At 35.1% G+C, this 18,278-nt stretch overlaps 1 protein-coding gene across 2 annotated transcripts in view; it reads left to right on the top strand.

The window, feature by feature from the left end:
* Positions 1–18,278, top strand: part of ANO2 (anoctamin 2) — a 531,090-nt gene that overhangs the window by 142,522 nt on the left and 370,290 nt on the right. For both annotated transcript variants that reach the window (XM_074269016.1, XM_074269017.1), the window contains one exon: positions 488–586. In XM_074269016.1, the coding sequence (XP_074125117.1) occupies positions 488–586 (99 nt within the window). The remainder of the gene's footprint in view (positions 1–487; positions 587–18,278) is intronic.

Here is an 18,278-nt window from a genome sequence, read left to right as displayed (position 1 = left end):
GTTACACAGGATGACCTTTAATATCCCTTCTTCCTTTCATAGTGGTTCAAATCCTGGCTTTTTTACATGCACTTTTTTGCCTGTGTGACCTAAAACTTTTCTTTTAATGTCTCAGTTTCTCTATCCTCATCTACATAATGAGAGGCTTGTGCAGAATGATAACCAGGATCTTTCTGGCTTTTAATCTTGCAATCGGAAGGTTATTATTGGTAGTTACATTAGAAATAATCTATTCTAACGCTTTCATTTTACTGTTGGGAAAACTGAAATTCACAAATGTGAATTGACTTGCTTATGGTCTTCCAGCTAGTTATTCACAGAGGCAGGACCAGGAGATAGGTCTCTTGGCTCCCAGACCATTGCATTTTTTCCCCTTACTGAACTTTATCCAAGTTTTAGTTCTAGACTTCTGAAATGGAAGGCTGGGATTTTAAGCTTAAGCACCTGTTCGCGTTCACATTGTTGTTTCCCTTCCTGTATATTACAGAACAAGAGCCAGGGGTCCAGCTTTGTTCGGATACACGCCCCATGGCAGGTGCTGACCCGAGAGGCTGAATTCCTGAAGATCAAAGTCCCCACCAAAAAAGTAAGTGTGGCTTCTAGGCTGAGAAGGCCTGGGGCCTGGAGAGAGGGAGGCTTGGGGTTTGTCAAATGAGACCAGGTGGGATGTGGGCTTTGTGGAATTATACTCATACTTATGGCTCTGGGAACATGGAACTTGTGGCCCTGATTGGAGAACAGGGGTTGTACTTTCTTCCCAGATGCCTGTTGGTTGGTAAACCAGAAGCTAGCCACAAGGAACATTTTGAATCCTTTTTTCACTATACTGTTCTCTCCCTGGGAGCAAGAAGAATCACTGTTTGGGTTGTGCTTGGGATGAAGCTAAAACATTGAATTGTCCCTTCCTCTTCCTATTTGGAGCTTCCCACTGATAGCTACTTTTCTGGGAAATTGGACACTAGAATGAGGATAGTACAGACTTCTATTCTTTTTGGATTAAGTTTTCCTAATAGAGACCCCCATTATCTTTATCCTTTTCAATCACATGGGCCACCAAAAACTAAGGATAAGTCTCACATATAAGAGATTTGTCTGGAGGGGGAACTCACATGCTAATTAAGCATTATTGAGTGGAAAAACCTGCCAGTAGTTTTCAAGAATTTTTACCATAGGAAGGGAATATTGTGTTTAGATAGAGTTCTCTTTGCTGATGAAATCACAGGTTTTATTCCTATTCCTATCATCATAATCTTCAACATTATGACCATGAACACCATTGTCATAATCATTATGGTCAACATTGCTATCTCTATTCTGACTATCACACTTGCTACCATCATCACTATGATCATCCACATCTCCATCACCATTGTCCTCATTACTATGCTCACTACCATATTGTAATCACAATCATCATTGGGATTATCATTATTTGTACCAATATAATCATCAAGAAGCATGCTTTCCTTGGGCATGATGGAGTGATAGGTGCTTTGCAAAGTGAATTAGAAAGACATAATTCTTGCCCTTAGGTATTAACTATTCAAACAGATAACACTATATACTCTGCCAAAATATAGAGAATTCAGAGACATAAATAATCGCTATTGAACAAAAATATAAATAGATGATATTAACTAAATATGTCTTTTATATGCCATTTTTTTGGGAGGGAAATTAAGTGGGGGTATGTTTGTCAAAAATTAACCTTGTAATTATAACCTTAGTGTTTTTAGTTGCTCAGTACATTCCTCTATTACCTTTTAATTGACTACTAGTCACTCTAGTACTGGAATCTTTACTCTTAAGTTAGCTTCCATCTCTACTTTATACAACCAAAATTTCTTTGGTCATATTGCTCCATTAGAGGATCTTCGGCTACTTATATATAGTGGTCATTCTGTTTTGCTCTTATCTTTCCCTTTATGCTCCTCTGTTTATATCAATGTCTGATTTTCTTTTGGTCTTTCACTCCCTCCCCCTTTTTGTATTCATTTTACCTATCTTCTGGCTTCTCTTCTAAAAGAAGGGGAACAGATCTGTGGCTACAACAATGATTCTGGTCTCTCAGGATGATCCTTTGGGTAGATAGATATGTGTGTGTGTGTGTGTGTATGTGTGTGTGTGTGTGTATGTGTAGACTCAGCAATGTGTTTCCTACCTTTATTAGCTTTCCCTTTTCACAGTTTTATTTTCCTTTTCCTTCCCTTTCATTCTTCCCTCACTTTCCTTTTCCTTCCTTTCCAACTTTTCTTTATTCTCCCATCACCTCTGCTACTTCCACATTCTTCCCTTCTCAATGTCTTTGTGTCTCTAAATGGTCTTTTCTGCCCGAATCAGGTCACGAATTCCATGATGAATTTTATACACATAGAAATTCTTCAGTTAACATGAGTTTATAGTGAAGTTTTCATTATATCACGTATGTTAGAGTTTATAATTTATAGGTCAAGTATTGTTTAAATTATTATATAACCTGTAATCAAGATGCTTGGAATAATTAGCATATTTATCAAATTGTCATTTTTCTGTTTTTCTTATTTGTCTTTATTTTTCTTTTCTGTTTTCCCAATCAAATCCTACTTCATCCTCCATACCCCATGTTTATATTCTTTGCCATTATAACTTGATCATTTTAAATTATATATTTAAATACTGTGTACTTGGTGTCAAGAAACAGAGATAGGTAAATTAATTCAAAGAAGATTTAATGAATGAATGCATGAACAAATTATTGAATGGGGGAAAAAATGATCACTACGTATCAAGCACTGTGCTAAGTGCTTGGGAAGTAAAGATAAAAAAACCCCAAAAACAATACTCACAAGAAGCTTAACTCCAGTTTATAGAAGATCCTCTCTCTCTGTCACTGTCTCTGTTGTCTGTCTCTCCATGTGTATCTCTATCTCTGTTTCTGTCTCTCAATCTCTCTCATTACAGGATACATAGAATGGTCCAGAAATGCTTAGAGCTGGGCCCAAGGATCCTTAGGATGGATGAATTGATGACTTGAATCTTGAGGTCATGGGGTTGATGTACTTCAATTATTTGAATAATCTATTTTTTCCCCTTGACCCTACTTAATGATTGACCCAGGTATAACTTGAATATGATCTCTGATAATGGTCACTATGGCCTTTCCTCAAAAATCCCTGACAGTGTTAGTATCTGGCTTATGTCTCCCCCAAAATCTCTCTGGTCCATATCTCCATCCAAATCCTAAATATTCAGAATCTGGCTCACTTTGTTTCCTTCCCACAGTACTCTGAGTTCCCCTTATTCAGGCTAAGAAGACATTGAATATGGGATAAGTTTTTATTTTATTTAGCAACACCAAAAAATGTAGAAAAAAAGCCTCTGGATCATCATTAGAACTTTCCTCTCCTCTCTTCCAGGTCCTACCTTTCCTTGTGACTTACACAGTCTATATTACTCACAGCATCAGCAAAAAAGGGATATGTACAAGTTGTATCTCTGTGCATATAATTTCTTCTAGTAGGAAATCTTCCTTCCCTTTGGGTCTTTGTTGCCTTTTGGGCCTCTCTTTTAGTGTAGGCGAGGCAGACAATCTCTATCTCTGTCTTCCTCTCATTGGAGCTCCAATTCCCTATGCCATCTTCAAGTGATTTCTAGAACCATTGCCCTCTTACCAAAGCTCTGTCTCTCCAATTTTAGACCTTTCAAGTTTCTATCTTTTTATCTAGGTGCATCTGATACTGGTTTCTTAGTTCATGTGGTTCTCTGTAGAGAAATATATACTGACCAGTGTCTAATTCCATTTTTCAAGCCTTATTTTCATAAGCTATGTATACTTAATCAGTGGTAGGAATCTCTTGTGAACAAGGGTAAAAGGGGTTTAGACAAATAAGCAAAGAGGAATTTACCTATATAATACTATTTCAGAGTCATATATCTGTAAGGAAGTATTCATTGGAATTGGTTTTGTGTATACCCCCATTCCCTTCAAAGGACATACTCATAGAATTTTTCTCTCTAGTTATTTTTTCTGCCTTTCTGTGTCTCTCTGCATTTCTGTCTTTGTCTCTCAGTCTCAGCAGTTTTAGAATTTCAGAATTTCACAAGGGAAAACTTGTGATTCTATGTAACAGGCTTTTTAGCAAATGTATTTACCCTGAACACAAGAACACCAAGTAGCCAGGTAAACAGAGCTGGCAAAGAGAAGGGAATCTAGATGTCTTTTCCAGGGACTGTTCTTAGTGCCAGTAGCATTCATATTGTCTTTATTGTCTTTCTTCCCTCTTTTATCTCCTCTTTCTTCCCTTTTTATATCCTTCATTGACAGTTTCATATATTACCATAACTTCAACTATTATCTTTGTGTAAGGCCCTAAATCTCTGTTCCTGGCCCTGAACTTTTCTCTGAACTCAAGACTTAGATTTCTATTAATTTCCTGGACACATCCACATGGATAACCTGTCAGCTCTTAAGTCAGCTTATCTAAAACTAAACTTATTATTTCCCCATAAAAGCAGCACTTCTTCATTTCTGATAATGGCATCCTTATTCTTTCAGTCACTCAGGCATGTAACCTTTGAGTCATTTTTTAATCTTTATTCATCAAATCAGTTACTACTACCTGTCAATACTGCTTTTCATAATATTGCTTTTATCTGTCCTCTTTTTCAGCTCCTTGAGGAGCAGAATCATAATTAATTGTCATAAATCTCTTTGCCTCCTTCAATATCTAACATATAGTAAATATTTTGTAAAGGTCTGTTGAATGAATAAATATCTAAAAAAACAATTATCCACACACTTTTCTTTCTATAGGCCATATTTCTTGGTTATATATGCTTGCCTTAAATGTCTCCTCATTGACCTTCTCAACCGTCTCCAATCATGATCTTTGCCATTCCATTTTCCTCAGATTGTCCTACTGAAGGAGATCAGTGGTCAGATTGAAAAGTCTCTTTTTCTTATTGTCTTTTATATTGCTACATTTTAAGATTCAATTAATTTCCTGACACATACACATGAATGTCCTATCAGTCCCTCAAGGTCAATGTGTCCAAAACTAATCTCCTCTTCTCCATCTTTTCCCTCTTGTGTGAGATTCTTTCTTCCCTTGTTATCTATTTATATGGTCTTTCTCTGGGCACATTCTTCTCTGTGTCCTAGGGCACAGGAGTATGGTTTAGTGAAAAGGGGACCAAACTTGGAATCAAAAGATTCCAAAACTGTTTTTGGGCTTCAGTTTCTTCATCTATAATATGTGGATAATAGTACCTCACAAACTTTCTCATGACTAGAAAATGCTATGAAAATAAGAACTATTATTTCAGACACAAAAAGAATATAGAGGCAATAAAAAGATGAAGAGGGGACAATTAGATTTGCCCACTGCTGAGAACTCTTTTATAAGTGCTTTTATTTAAGTAAAACCTACAATAAAATCCAGACTTAACTAAACTGAAAATTTGTGATCATTAATCTAGGGCTCTGGAAAAATTCCCTTTGCAAAACTTATTTGCTAAATAATTTAGTAACAATTAGCTAGATGACAAAGTTAACTCTGCCTCAGTTTCCTCATCTGTAAAAATGAACTTGGAGAAGGGGTTGGCAAATCACTCCAGTATCATTACCAAAGAAATGCCAAATAAGATTACGAAGAGTTGGACATTATGGAAAAAATGACAGGCAATTTAGCAGAGTACAAACAATGCAAAGGCTACTTGTGATCACAAAAACTCTTACCATTAATTTATCCTTGATTGCATGCTAATAAGTGCTAATTGGCAAGAATTATTTATTTAAGAACTTCCAAGAAAATATGTAATAAAACTAAAATTTTTAAACCAAATACTTTTTTCTGGACCCACAGGTTTTTTTCTTTCTACATGGTGAGGAGAGAATTAAAAAAATATTATGTGCAAACCATCTAATTATTATTACTTTTTATACCATGTAGGGGGTTTGTAGTGTCCCCAAAGGGTAACAGAGAAGAAAAGACAGCTTTTGCCTCTTCTTTTCTTCTTAAGTTTCTTTGTTTCAAAGTGTACATCTGAACCTATGGTAGAAAAGTAGGCCTGGCCCTTTAAATCTACATAGAGCCAGCTCCATGTACCAGAAATTAGTAGAGAGGCTAAGAACAGATGGCCTTAGAAATGTTTGTTCAGGGATCTCCTTTACAGAGGCCATGGGGTCTATAAACATAACTGCAAGGCTTCATGGGAGAGAGCTGCTTTAGAGTAGTCATGGTGATTGGTGGGAAAAGTGTCTCAAGTCACAGAAGTTTAGGAGGGAAAGTTAGGAGGACAAGATATTATCTAAGGTCTGACTTATGGGCATCAGGTTTATTAAATAAGCTTCATGGATCTGGGGAGTCAAATGGAATGGCAATAACAAGTGAGTTCTAATTCCAGCTTTGCCCATGATGAGTGTCTGATGCCTTACTCTGTATACATGTTGATAATGCTCCCTTCAGCTAAGTGGCACAGTGGATGGGCTACCAGGCATAGAGTTAGGAAAATCTGAGTTCAAATAGGGCCTCAGACAATTACTAGCTGTGTGACCCTTGGCAAGTCACTTTATAGAAAACCTTTCCATTATCTTTGCCAAGAAAACCCACAGATAATATAGTCCATAGGATCACAAAGAGTTGGAAGCAACTGACTGACTGAATGTACTCAGAAGGGAATGGGAAATTCTTGCTGAATGCATGGAAGGGTTAGCATATCCTAACACATACATATCCTACATCGAAAACAAGTGTCAAAAGTAGAAAAGAGCTGCTTAGTAAATCCATGTTTTATCTGCTTAAACTTTGATTCCTGAGGATATTCTAAGATCTTTTGCCTTGGTTAAATCCATGAGTTGATGGACATATAGTGGCATTTTTATAAGCAGATCCAAATTTTATGTCAAGATAAAATTTAAAGTTTATTTTTAAAGTTTTGTAGCTCCATCCGATATTAGTGCTACCCCCAATTCCTATGAGATCTATATGTCTCTCAATATGAGCCTGGATTTGAGATATTAGGAATTTCAGCATAAAATGTATATATTACATCAAAGTCTGAAAGGAGTTAACATTTTTATCTTACACTTCCCTCCTTCCCAGCTTCTCTTTCACAAATGTTTATTGACTGTACATTTTGGATCACATAACCAGTTCAGTGGAAATGTTCTGACTTGGATATAAGAAGACCTGTGTACTTATTCCTAACTGTGTTAATTTGTGTAAGTTATCTCTCTTCATATCTTCATCTGTAAAATGATAGGCTTAGTGTAGATGATTTAGGTCTTTTAAGTCTTTAAAATGCTAAGTGAAACCTCTCTGGTCACCAAAAATTAACATAAGTAAAAAGAAATTCCTCCTTTTTATGAAGGATAAAGAACATGTGGATTCTTGCTTTTGACACTGCTATCTAGTTAATGAATAGTCAATAAACAGTCATCTAACAGCTACTATGTACCAGGCACTTACAAGGCACTGGGAAACAAAGATAGGCAAAAGACAATTCCTGCTCTCAAGTTCATTCCTGAAGTGGATCAATGACATCAAGAGGATGATATCTTGCCTTGCAAGTGAATTAGACTGAAGTGAGGCAGAGCTGTGCAAAGTCATGTCCCACTATTTCTGACAAAGTCATCAGAGTCCAGTGGCAAAACATAAGTCAACATGATTGGAGGTGGCCCTCTCAAGGAGCTTACAATCTAATGGGAGAAGCTGGGAGTGAGATGTAGGATGGTACCCTCCAAGGGAAAATCCTTCAGTCTTGGTGGGAAATTACTTGAAGAAGTGTGAATTCAGAGTTGATTTCATTTTACAGTTGATTTCATCTTCAGGAAATTATGAAATCTAGGAAGTTCCCTGAATGGGGAATAATGAGGCAAAATTCTTAAGTATGCTCCTTAAATGGTGTCTATTCACTCCTCTCAGTGCCTCTTTCTCAAGGGATTAGTTTTCATTATTATCAACTTTTTCAACAAAACAAATAATTTTTCTATTCATACAATGATGGCTTTAACTGGGAGTCTTTCCCTTGTTGTCCTACTACAGCCAATCCCAAACATTTGTTTTTAATGGAGAATCAGTGAAGGGGGCGCAGACTGTGTTTTATATCTTTAAAAGTTTTATGGGTGCATGCATTCTGACTGCTATTTAAATAGGATGGAAAGAATGCAGAATGTTTTGGGTTCTCTTTTTTGGTTTTCTTTAATGGTTTTTCCCGAAAAGTCAAGTTAAGTTTGTCAAGCGTAAGGGAGAGGAAAAGTGGTCAAAAAGGGAAAAGGAAGGTATTCATCATACCTTACAGTACAGTAGTTTTCCATTATATTAACATATCATTTTGTTTAGTCATTCTTTCTAAACTAAAAACAAAGGGATGTTTGTTTCTAGTTCATTGATCCATTAAAAAAAATGCTGATATAAAGATTTTTGTGTATTTGGGATTTTCTCTGTATTTTTGACAAGTGTGGCTTTTATGTACCTAACAAAGGTATCTGCAAAAGAAAGGATATAGACATTTTATTGATTACTTAGCATAATTCCTAATTGCTTTCCAGAATCTTTAAGGCAATTCACAATTATAGTAGCATTATATTAATAGAGTGTCTGGTCTTTCTACAACCTCTCCAACATAGACTATTCCTATTTTCTGTTACCTAACAATATCCTGCATGTAAGGTGAAACCTCAGAGTTGTTTTGGTTAGTATTCTTGAAAAATTTAAAAATATTTATTTATTCATGTTTATTTTTATACTACAAGCCATTTCTCATTATTATGGGGGACATATTTTTAATAAGCTAAAAGGAAAGAGAATGTGTAACTGGATTTATTGAAATATATATATATATATATATATATATATATATATATATATATATATATATATATATATATATATATATATATATATATACATATGTACAGAGCCCCAGCTCTGAAGTTAGGAAGATTCATTTTACTGTGCTCAAATCTGTGTGATCCTAGGCAAGTCACTTATTCTTCTTTGCCTCAATTTTCTCATCTGTAAAATGAGCTAGAGAAGAAAATGGTAAGCCCCTCTAGTATCTTTTCCAGGAAAACCCTACATGGGGTCACAGAGAGTTGAAATGACTGAAAAACAGCTACATGCATACATCTATGCATACATGCACATATACATTTATATAGAGATGATAATATTTACATATCTCTATACTCAGATGTAAAAATATAAATATATGTCTTACAAATCCTTGCTTTATATTTGCTTTTGGTATCAAGGTTGAAGCACATAATATACTGCTATGGTGATATTTAACAAGTTTGTCATTATTTATAAATTATTTGTTAGTTCAATTAATTCAATGAACAAACAATACATGATCCTAGGTATTAGGATATAATGATAAAAATGAAAGTAGGTTCTGCCCTCAAAAAGTTTATACCTATCAAGGTAGACAATATATAAAGAGAAAATAATTTGAAAAAAGAGCGCATTAACAATTAGGCTTCTCTGAAAAGACTTTTTAAGGGTGAAGGCATAATTTCAAATGGAAAAATGAAATAAAAAGATACATTATTTAAACAGAGATCTTTCAGACCTTTGTAGAATTCATAATCAAAAAGAGATAGATCACAGGGTACACAATTACAATAATAGCTAGTATTTATATAATGTTTTAAGATTTGAAAAGCATTGTACACATTTTATCTCATGTGATCCTTACAACAACTCTGTGGTGTTAGTGTTTTTATTATCCCCTTTTTATAGATGAGGAAACTGAGGCTTAGAGAAGTGAAATGACTTGCCCAGATCATACAACTACTAAGTAGTCTAAGATAGGATTTGAATTCAGTTCTTTCAGTGCAGGTGTACTAATAAAATCAAGGCAACTAGATTAAGAATTGAAAGTGAATGACAACTTCAGGTCTACATCCTTTTTTGAGAATAGGGAATAAGATTATAAGAACATCCAGTTAGAGCAGAAAGGATTGTTAAAAGTCACCTAATCTTATCCTTTTATTTGACAAAAGGAGGAATTAAAGAGATTAAGTACTTTGCAAAAAGTCAAAAGGGATTTTTGTAAGGGATAAAGCTAAGATACAAATTTAACTTCTCTGACTGGAAATTCAGCAATTTTCCCATTATTATAGGGAGAACTAGATTAGAGTTTATTGTGCAAGAAATAAGAGGGGAAGCTGAACATACTAAAGAAAAATTTCATATACTTCAGAGTTTTATCAAGGTATTGACCTGGAATTATAGAACATTAGGTTTGGAAACAATCTTTGATATAATCTAATTTAGGGGCAGCTAGGTGGCGCAGTGGATAGAGTACCAACCTTGAATTCAGGATGACCCGAGTTCAAATGTGGTCTCAGACACTTAACACTTCCTAGCTGTGTGATCCTGGGCAAGTCACTTAACCCCAGCCTCAGGGGGAAAAAAAAAAATCTAATTTATCTTTGACTGGTCAAAATGTTTCTAAACTCATTGGAACACATGCCCCATGGTGGAATTACTAGGTCAATTACAATGTGCAATTTGGTCACTTTTTTCAAGTCATTGCAAATTATTCTTCCAAACCATTGGACCAATTCATAACTGCAAGAACAGTTATAATATAGCCACTTACCTTATAGAAAAGTAAATTGAGGCCTTAGCAGCAAGGTGACTTATGAGCCCAAGTTGGGCTAGCTAGAGTTCTTAAGAATTCCAAAATTATCTGTTTGTTTTAGATTTATAGCTAAAGATACAATAAAAAAATCTTTGACCAGCCGACTTAAAAAAAAAAAAAATTGGTAACATTTTCAAAGTATTTTTGGTTCAAAGTATATTATTATTTTTGTACCTTTTACTGTGAATTACCCTGCAAGAAGTTTGCAAATTTACTAACCAATAAATGAGGGGTGGTATAACAAAAATAAAGAAGAAGATAAACATTATTAATTGATTATTATGTGGTAGACACTAATAAGTGCTTTACAAATATTATCCTATTTGACCCTCACAACAATCTTGTAAGGTAGTTGCTATTATTAGCTTTATTTTGTAATTGAGTAAACTGAGGTATATAGAAATGAAGTGACTTACTTGATTAGGGTTACACAACTAGTAAATGATTTTAATTCAAGTATTCTGGACTCCAGGCTCCAAAAGCCTGGTGGTGCTATTCACTAAGCCACCTAGCTACTTCTAATAGGTGAGAGACCTTGGTAAGTCACTTGTCCTTCAATAACTTCATCTACAAAATAAGAGAATTTGTTCCTCCATAAATGAGCAGCATTGAGTTTCGTTGCTTTTAATTATTTTGTCTAATTTGTTAGATGGGAGATGGTACCCTCAAATTCATTTTAATTTCCTTATCATTGTATATTAATAAAAATGAACATTTTAAAAAGAGAAACTGAATGGAAAACTATTTCTCCAAATATATTTTAAAAATCATTATTTAAGAGATATAAGAAAGGGTCTCAAGGATATGAGATTTCTTCATAACCAAAAGGCTCTATAAAAAATTGGTTTTCAAAAGAATTGCTAACCATAAACATATGAAACATTTCTCCAAATCCCTAATAAGAGGATTGGAAATGAAAACAACTCAGATTTCAACTCACATCCATCAAATTGGCAAAGATGATAAAAGACAACAGTAGTGTTGGATTGTGAGAATACAGGCACACTGTTCCTGCAGCTATGAATTGGTCCAATGGTTCTGAAGAATAATTTGCAATGATTTGAAAAAAGTAACCACATAGTATTTGACCTAGTTAATTCCACCATGGGAGATGTGTTCCAATGAGATTAAAGACAGAAAGAAACATCCCAAATGTCCCAAAATATTCATAGCAAACTTTTTGTAGAAGCAAAAAAAGAAAGGAAAATTCATATGAATAAATTCAGAGCAAAGATAGTAGATAGTATGCAAAATTTGTACCTAATTTCTCTACTGAGAGGAAAGAGATTGGGTACAAATTTTTGTATACCTTGTGAATCCCATGTTCACTGGTTTTACTTTACTGTATTTCTTTGTGGAAGGGTTTCAACAAAGGATGAAGATAGTATTGATAAATGTTTCTGGTTAAGAAACAAATGCATCAATAAAACTTCAAAGTACAAATAAAAGAAAATAAAAGATAGGTAGGTGGAGTTTGGTATTCTATCCCAGAATTCTAACCTTGGTTTTTACAAACTCTAGAAGTGGCCTGAGTGAGATTCAGAAGACCCCATCTCTCTAGATTTTAAGAGCAGGAGAACAAGTACTATCTGCAGAAACAGAAAAATGGGTGGAAGCTATAGGAAAATTGATTGGATTTGTTTAAAAGTGCAGTGGGCTGCCTTGGGGAATTGTAGTTTTCTCTACATGAGAAATCTTCAAGTAGAAGCAGCAGGGCTTTTTGTTGGGGATATAGAAGAGATTTTTTGGTTAGGTTGGATTAGAAAGTCTCTTAGATTCCTTCTAATTATTGAGATTTTGTTATTCTATAAATATGTCTCTTTTAGCTGGTAGGCACTGAAAGTTAAAAACACTGTGACTGAACATAATTGTTAAAAGCAGTATAATTGAGCATGAAGTAACTTTGCATGCTTATGTGCATGTGATTCTGTTTTGACTCTTTTAAAAAATAAATGCTACTTAGAACTTAAGGGAAAGAAGAATTTGATTTCTAAAAGTTGGAGCGTGTTCACCCACCAGGACCTGGCGAGTTTTTTTTTTTTTTCTTTAATCCCCATGGGCATGGTATCCCAATATGATCCTATAGTTATGCCAGTGTGGTGAAATGGAATGAATACTCCAGAGTCAGATGTTATTGTTTATTTTTTAGTCTTGTCTGACTCTGTTACTCCATTTGGGGTTTTCTTGGCAGATACTAGAGTGGCTTGCTATTTTCTTCTCCAGTTCATTTTGTAGATGAGAAAACTGAGGCAAACAGGATTAAATGACTTGCTTAGGGTCACACAGCTGGTACAAGTATTGGAGATCAGATTTGAATCCTTGAAGATGAATATTTCTGACTTCAAAATCTGAGTTCAAATGCTCCCTCAGATACTAATTATGTGATTTTGAACAAATCATTTAAATTTCCTTGTGTTTAATTCCTTCATCTATAAAATGAGGATATTGAACCAGATACCAGCCCAAGATCTATCAGCCTATGACCTGATTTATCATATTCCGGACTGCTCAACTCTAAGTACAATGTGATAAAGTAACAGGAACACTGGTCTTGTAATCAAAAGCCCTAAATACAAATCTCCTACCTGTGTCACTTCACATCTCTCTGAGCCTCAGGTTCCTCATCTTTAAAATAGGGATAGCTATTCTTGACTATCTCATGAAGAAGCCAAGTAGTACCATAGTGCACACAGCAGCGAGTGGGAAATTGATGAAGTCCTGAGGTGGGATTAACAGAGAAAGACTGAAGTATTGATGGCATTAGGCTTTGAGGCAAGCAGGGAAGGGCACTGATAGGGACTTTAACTTTATAGTGCTCTGAAAAAATCATGAGTAGCTCCAACTTGCTATATCCAGTCAGTAATCTGAGTTACATCAAATCTCTGACATCAAATTTCCTTTATAAATCTGTCCATGGCTCATGCCATCTTTGCTGAATTTCTTTTGGGTTTATAGCCCGCCATGGCACTCTGCCTCCTATATTTTTCTCCTTTTCCCTTCCCTGTATCCCATGGTGTCTTCTTATTGCTAATTAACTCTTTTAAGGTGTTAAATGCCTTTTAGGATTTAGTCTGCCAGCTAAGGGCATATTCCAACCTCATGGGGTATTTCCTTTTTCCTAGTTAATTGGAGATCCACTAGGGAATTAGTTTTTTTCTATCATTAATTATTAAAACCCCTTTCCTTGCTATGGGTTCTCCCAACTTTATTTCATATTTTCTAGTGTCTATGTGTCCATTCATTTTGTTTACAACCTCTTCTTCTAAATAAACCCAACTTTTGCCTAAAACAATAGCCACTGTGAATTCTTCACATGGCTAAACTCAAATATTTGGTGCATACATGAAGCTCAACATTTGGTTCTGAAATTGCACTCCTGAATCACATCAGAATCATGAATACATGAATTTAAATCATGCCCCAGATACTATCCAAGTGAGTCTAGGTAAGTTATAACCTCTATATGTTTTTGTTTTCTCATCTGTAAAATGAGATTAATAATAGCACCCACCTGCCAAGATTGTTGTAAGAATTGGCTGAGAAAATATTTTTAAAATGCACAAATATTTTTAAAAAGCACAGTGCTTGGAACAGTGTAGGTGCTATATAAATATTTGCTATTATTATTGTCATTGTTAGAATAGATTTGAAAATTGTCTGCAAACAGTAAAGTATAATATAAATGTAAAGGATTAATTCTAAATGTAATTCTCAAGCTTTCCAGAGACAAAATCCCTAAGATAGACATGGGCTACTGTTATGCCAGAAGGGAACAGAGCCCTTCAGCCAGTATTTTGCTGTTATTTTGTCTCCCTGGAAAGCTTAAGGGGACAAAACAGATTAAAGTCAATACCTTAAGTACTTGAGTACCTACTGTGTGTTCAGTACTATATTGATAGGTATGCTAGATAGATATGCAAAAAGATAAAATACACTTTTTGCCTTCAAGAAGTTTGCAATCTTTGTAGAAGATGAAATCCACACAGAATAATTAGAGCATAATAAAGGACCTATGGATGTAGACTTTATAAGTGTGATGAGAATTCAGAGTAGGAAAAGATTATATGGTCAGGGAAGGCTTCCTGAAAGAGCTAACACTTGAGCTGGGTCCTGAAGGATGGAGAAGATGTGGGTGGGGAAAGGGAAAAAGACATTTTATCATAAATAGGAATTCAGGGTTGGGAATGAATATGACATTTTAGAGGAGAAAAGTCAAGATAATGGGTGCCCTCTTCTTCCAATATCCTTAGAATTTATTCCTTCTTATCTAGGAGTATTGAAATCCTTTGATTACTATAAGTAATCCTGCAAGTATGGAGGCTCTCAAATGGGAGCAGTAGGAGACTCAAAAGGAGAACAAAGGGGAAAGGTGTTAGGATTACTAAGTGAGAACTCGGGTTGTCTGGATAGTGACAAGGTGAGAATTCAGGTTGGACAATTACAAGGTGAGAACTCAGGTTGACTTGATGGAAGGAGCAGGCTCATTGGCTGAGGTGGTTCTTCCCAGAAGCCCTTGCATTATCCCACGCCCATTCTCTGGGAGAATAAAAGAGAGGACTCCCAGAGATAGAAGAAGACTCTGCATTGCATCAGGCTTGACGGGGCTCCCTGCAGGAAGGGAAGTCACTTCTCTGGACAAGAGTTAACAGCAACTGCCTGGAGACAACGGTTCGTTACAGGAAGAAGAATCTGTCGGAGAGATTTGAGTAGAAGACACAGCAGATCTCTTCCCAGAGAGTGATCCGGCAGCTTCTAGAGACGACAGCTCGTTACAGAAAGGATTTGGAAAGATCTGAGTACTAGTAATGGCCCTGTTATAATAGTAACATGTTATAGTTAACATGTTAGTTTTTATAGATAAACATATATACATATATGTTTATCTATAAAAACTAGTTAGTATAGTGACATGTTATAATACATGGATGCAAAATTAGGTTTTCTGTAGGGAAAAACAAAACTTCCTAACTATTTGTTGTTGCTAAGTCAGACTCTTTATGACCCCCTTTTGAGGTTTTCTGGCAAAGATACTGGATACTTCTCCAGCTCATTTTATAAATAAGGAAACTGAGACAAATAGGGTTAACTGACTTGCCCAGAATCACACAGCTAGTAAGTAATTGAGGCCATATTTGAACTTGGGTCTTCTTGATTCCATGTGTGATACTTTATTCATTCTACCACCTATCTGTCCTCTGTTCCCATAGTCACTTAAAATACAAAAGATGGCATGGTCTTGTAAAAATAATGTAAGGAGTTGGTTAGTTATTGTCCTTCACTCTTGAAGAGGACCCAACCTTAGAGTAGAATTACAGTGTGTCCATCTGTGGCTGATCAGACCAATAGGAGCTTGGAATGCTCTGCCACAGGTCAGACACAAATAGTCCGTCTGAACATTTGGGATGGATTCTTAACTCTGTGCATCTCATATTTCTCTTGAAGTACTTAAATTATGTTTTTCTCATAGATCACAGCATCTTGTCTGATGAGGGTATGCCATGCTTAGCCAGTCCTGTGCCAATATCTCATATGTCATTCAATTAATTCTAAAGTTCTTAAAAGACCTTGAGATTATCCTTGTATTGCTTTTATCTGACCACCATATGAGCTTGACCTGTGTGAATTCTTCATAGTATGCAAATTTGTATGCCCACCAAAATGACTGAATGACACACTCATGGCAATGGACCTGATAAGGTCAAAGGAAAAAATTTTGCAGCTCTGGAAACCTTTATGATCAATGTGCCAAAAGAAGACAAACTTACAATTCTGGATGACTTTAATGCTAGAGTAGGTTCCAACTACTAAACATGTAAGGAGTCTTTGGGAGATTGGGATTGGAAATAGCAATAGCAAAAGTCACTTACTACTGAAGACTTGTGCATTTCATGACCACTTCATCACCAACACTGTCTTCCATTTACCTAAATTTAACAATACTACAGGCGGCACCCTTATCACAAACATTGTTATTTAATAGACTGTGATTCTTGGGTTGGGCAATATAATGAAATAAGCAATAGAATGAATGAAGCCAGAAGTATTCAACTAATTTGTTTTTTGTGTTGGGTTTTCTCTGGCAAGGAAAATAATGCTTTGATTGAGAAGCACAGAAATAACTAGTAGAAAGAAGCTACATTTTTTATCTTATGATTATTTTTTATCTTTTTATTTATGAAGAGATAATGAGACAATCTTCTTAACCAACTTTGAATTAAAATCATTAGTCACAGACAAACTGCCTCCCAGGCCACTGAAAGAACTGGTGAATTTGATTTTTGAACTTCTGCCAATGATCTTTGGATTATCCTGAAGAACAGAGGAGGAACAACAGACCTTTTTGAGGTCAAATGTCAGCCTGAATTTGAAGAAAGGGAAAAGAATAGAGAATATAAATTATGAGTCCATAAGATTGAATTCAATTCTTGGCATAATTCTAGAATATATAGTTAAGGAGATGGATGAACATCTAATAATGAACATCAAATGGTGACTACAGAGAAAATATAGATTTATTAAAAGGAATATTATTTGTGGAAATATGTATAGAAGAATATGTTTAACATATATTGGATTAATTGCCATCTAGGGGAGAGGGTAGGGGGAAGGGAGGAAAAATTTAGACTACAAGATTCTATAAAGGTGAATGTTGAAAATTATCTATGTTTATATTTTGAAAAATAAAAAAGCTTTTATTAAAAAAAATAGTGTATATCAGACTTGCCTTATTTCTTCTCTTCCTCTTCTTCCTCTTCCTCCTCCACAATTGGGGTTAAGTGACTTGCTCAGGGTCACACAGCTAGGAAAATGTTTGATTTAAAACATTTTTATATGACATTAGAATGGACAACATGAAGAGATAAGCTGATGGTACAGTTGGTTTCAGAACTAGATGAATGACTGGACACAAAGAGTAGGCATTATTATATCAGTGTCATGGAATGACAAAAGAAGTTGTATTTGTTCTTGTGTTGTTAAAAAATTTTATCAATTCACACAAAGATATAAGAAAGAATGCTTATCAAATTTGCAAATGACAAATATGGGAAGGATAGCTAGTACTAGGTGAATGAGTCAACATTCTAAAAGATCTGGAAATTTGGTGGGCTTAAATTCAGTTAGAAATTTTATTAAGTGCTTCTTATATACATCTTAGGGTCTGGGATTTCAAACATAAAACTTAAGCAGTCGCTGACCTCAGGGCGACTGATAAATACAAAGTGTTATACTTATGTTAAAAATCATACTTCATAAACATATGTATATGACATGTATATAAGCACTTTCATATCATATATGTGTATCTAAAATCTATTTCCCAAGAGATAAGTAAAAGATAGGAATACATTTGTCAAAAGAATTGCAGACACATAAAAGAATGCTCTAAATCATTAATAATAAGGGAAATGAAAATCAAAATATTCCTAACATTTTAGCTCATATTCTATACATTGGCAAAGATAGAAATAGATAATGTTGGAGGAATTGTGAGAAGATAAATCCATTAATTCATGTTTGGTAGTGTGGAGAATCTGTACAGTCATTTTGCAAGCAATTTGGAATTATGTAAGTAATGTAACTAAATGCCCATATCCTTTGACTCAGAGATTCTATACTTAAAGGAGTCCATTGACACTCTATGTATA

Source organism: Sminthopsis crassicaudata, chromosome 5 (genome assembly GCF_048593235.1).
Source record: "Sminthopsis crassicaudata isolate SCR6 chromosome 5, ASM4859323v1, whole genome shotgun sequence".
Classification (NCBI taxonomy): Eukaryota; Metazoa; Chordata; class Mammalia; order Dasyuromorphia; family Dasyuridae; genus Sminthopsis; species Sminthopsis crassicaudata.
The sequence above is the reverse complement of the archived record's forward strand: the minus strand, read 5'-3'. Positions and strand labels throughout refer to the sequence as shown.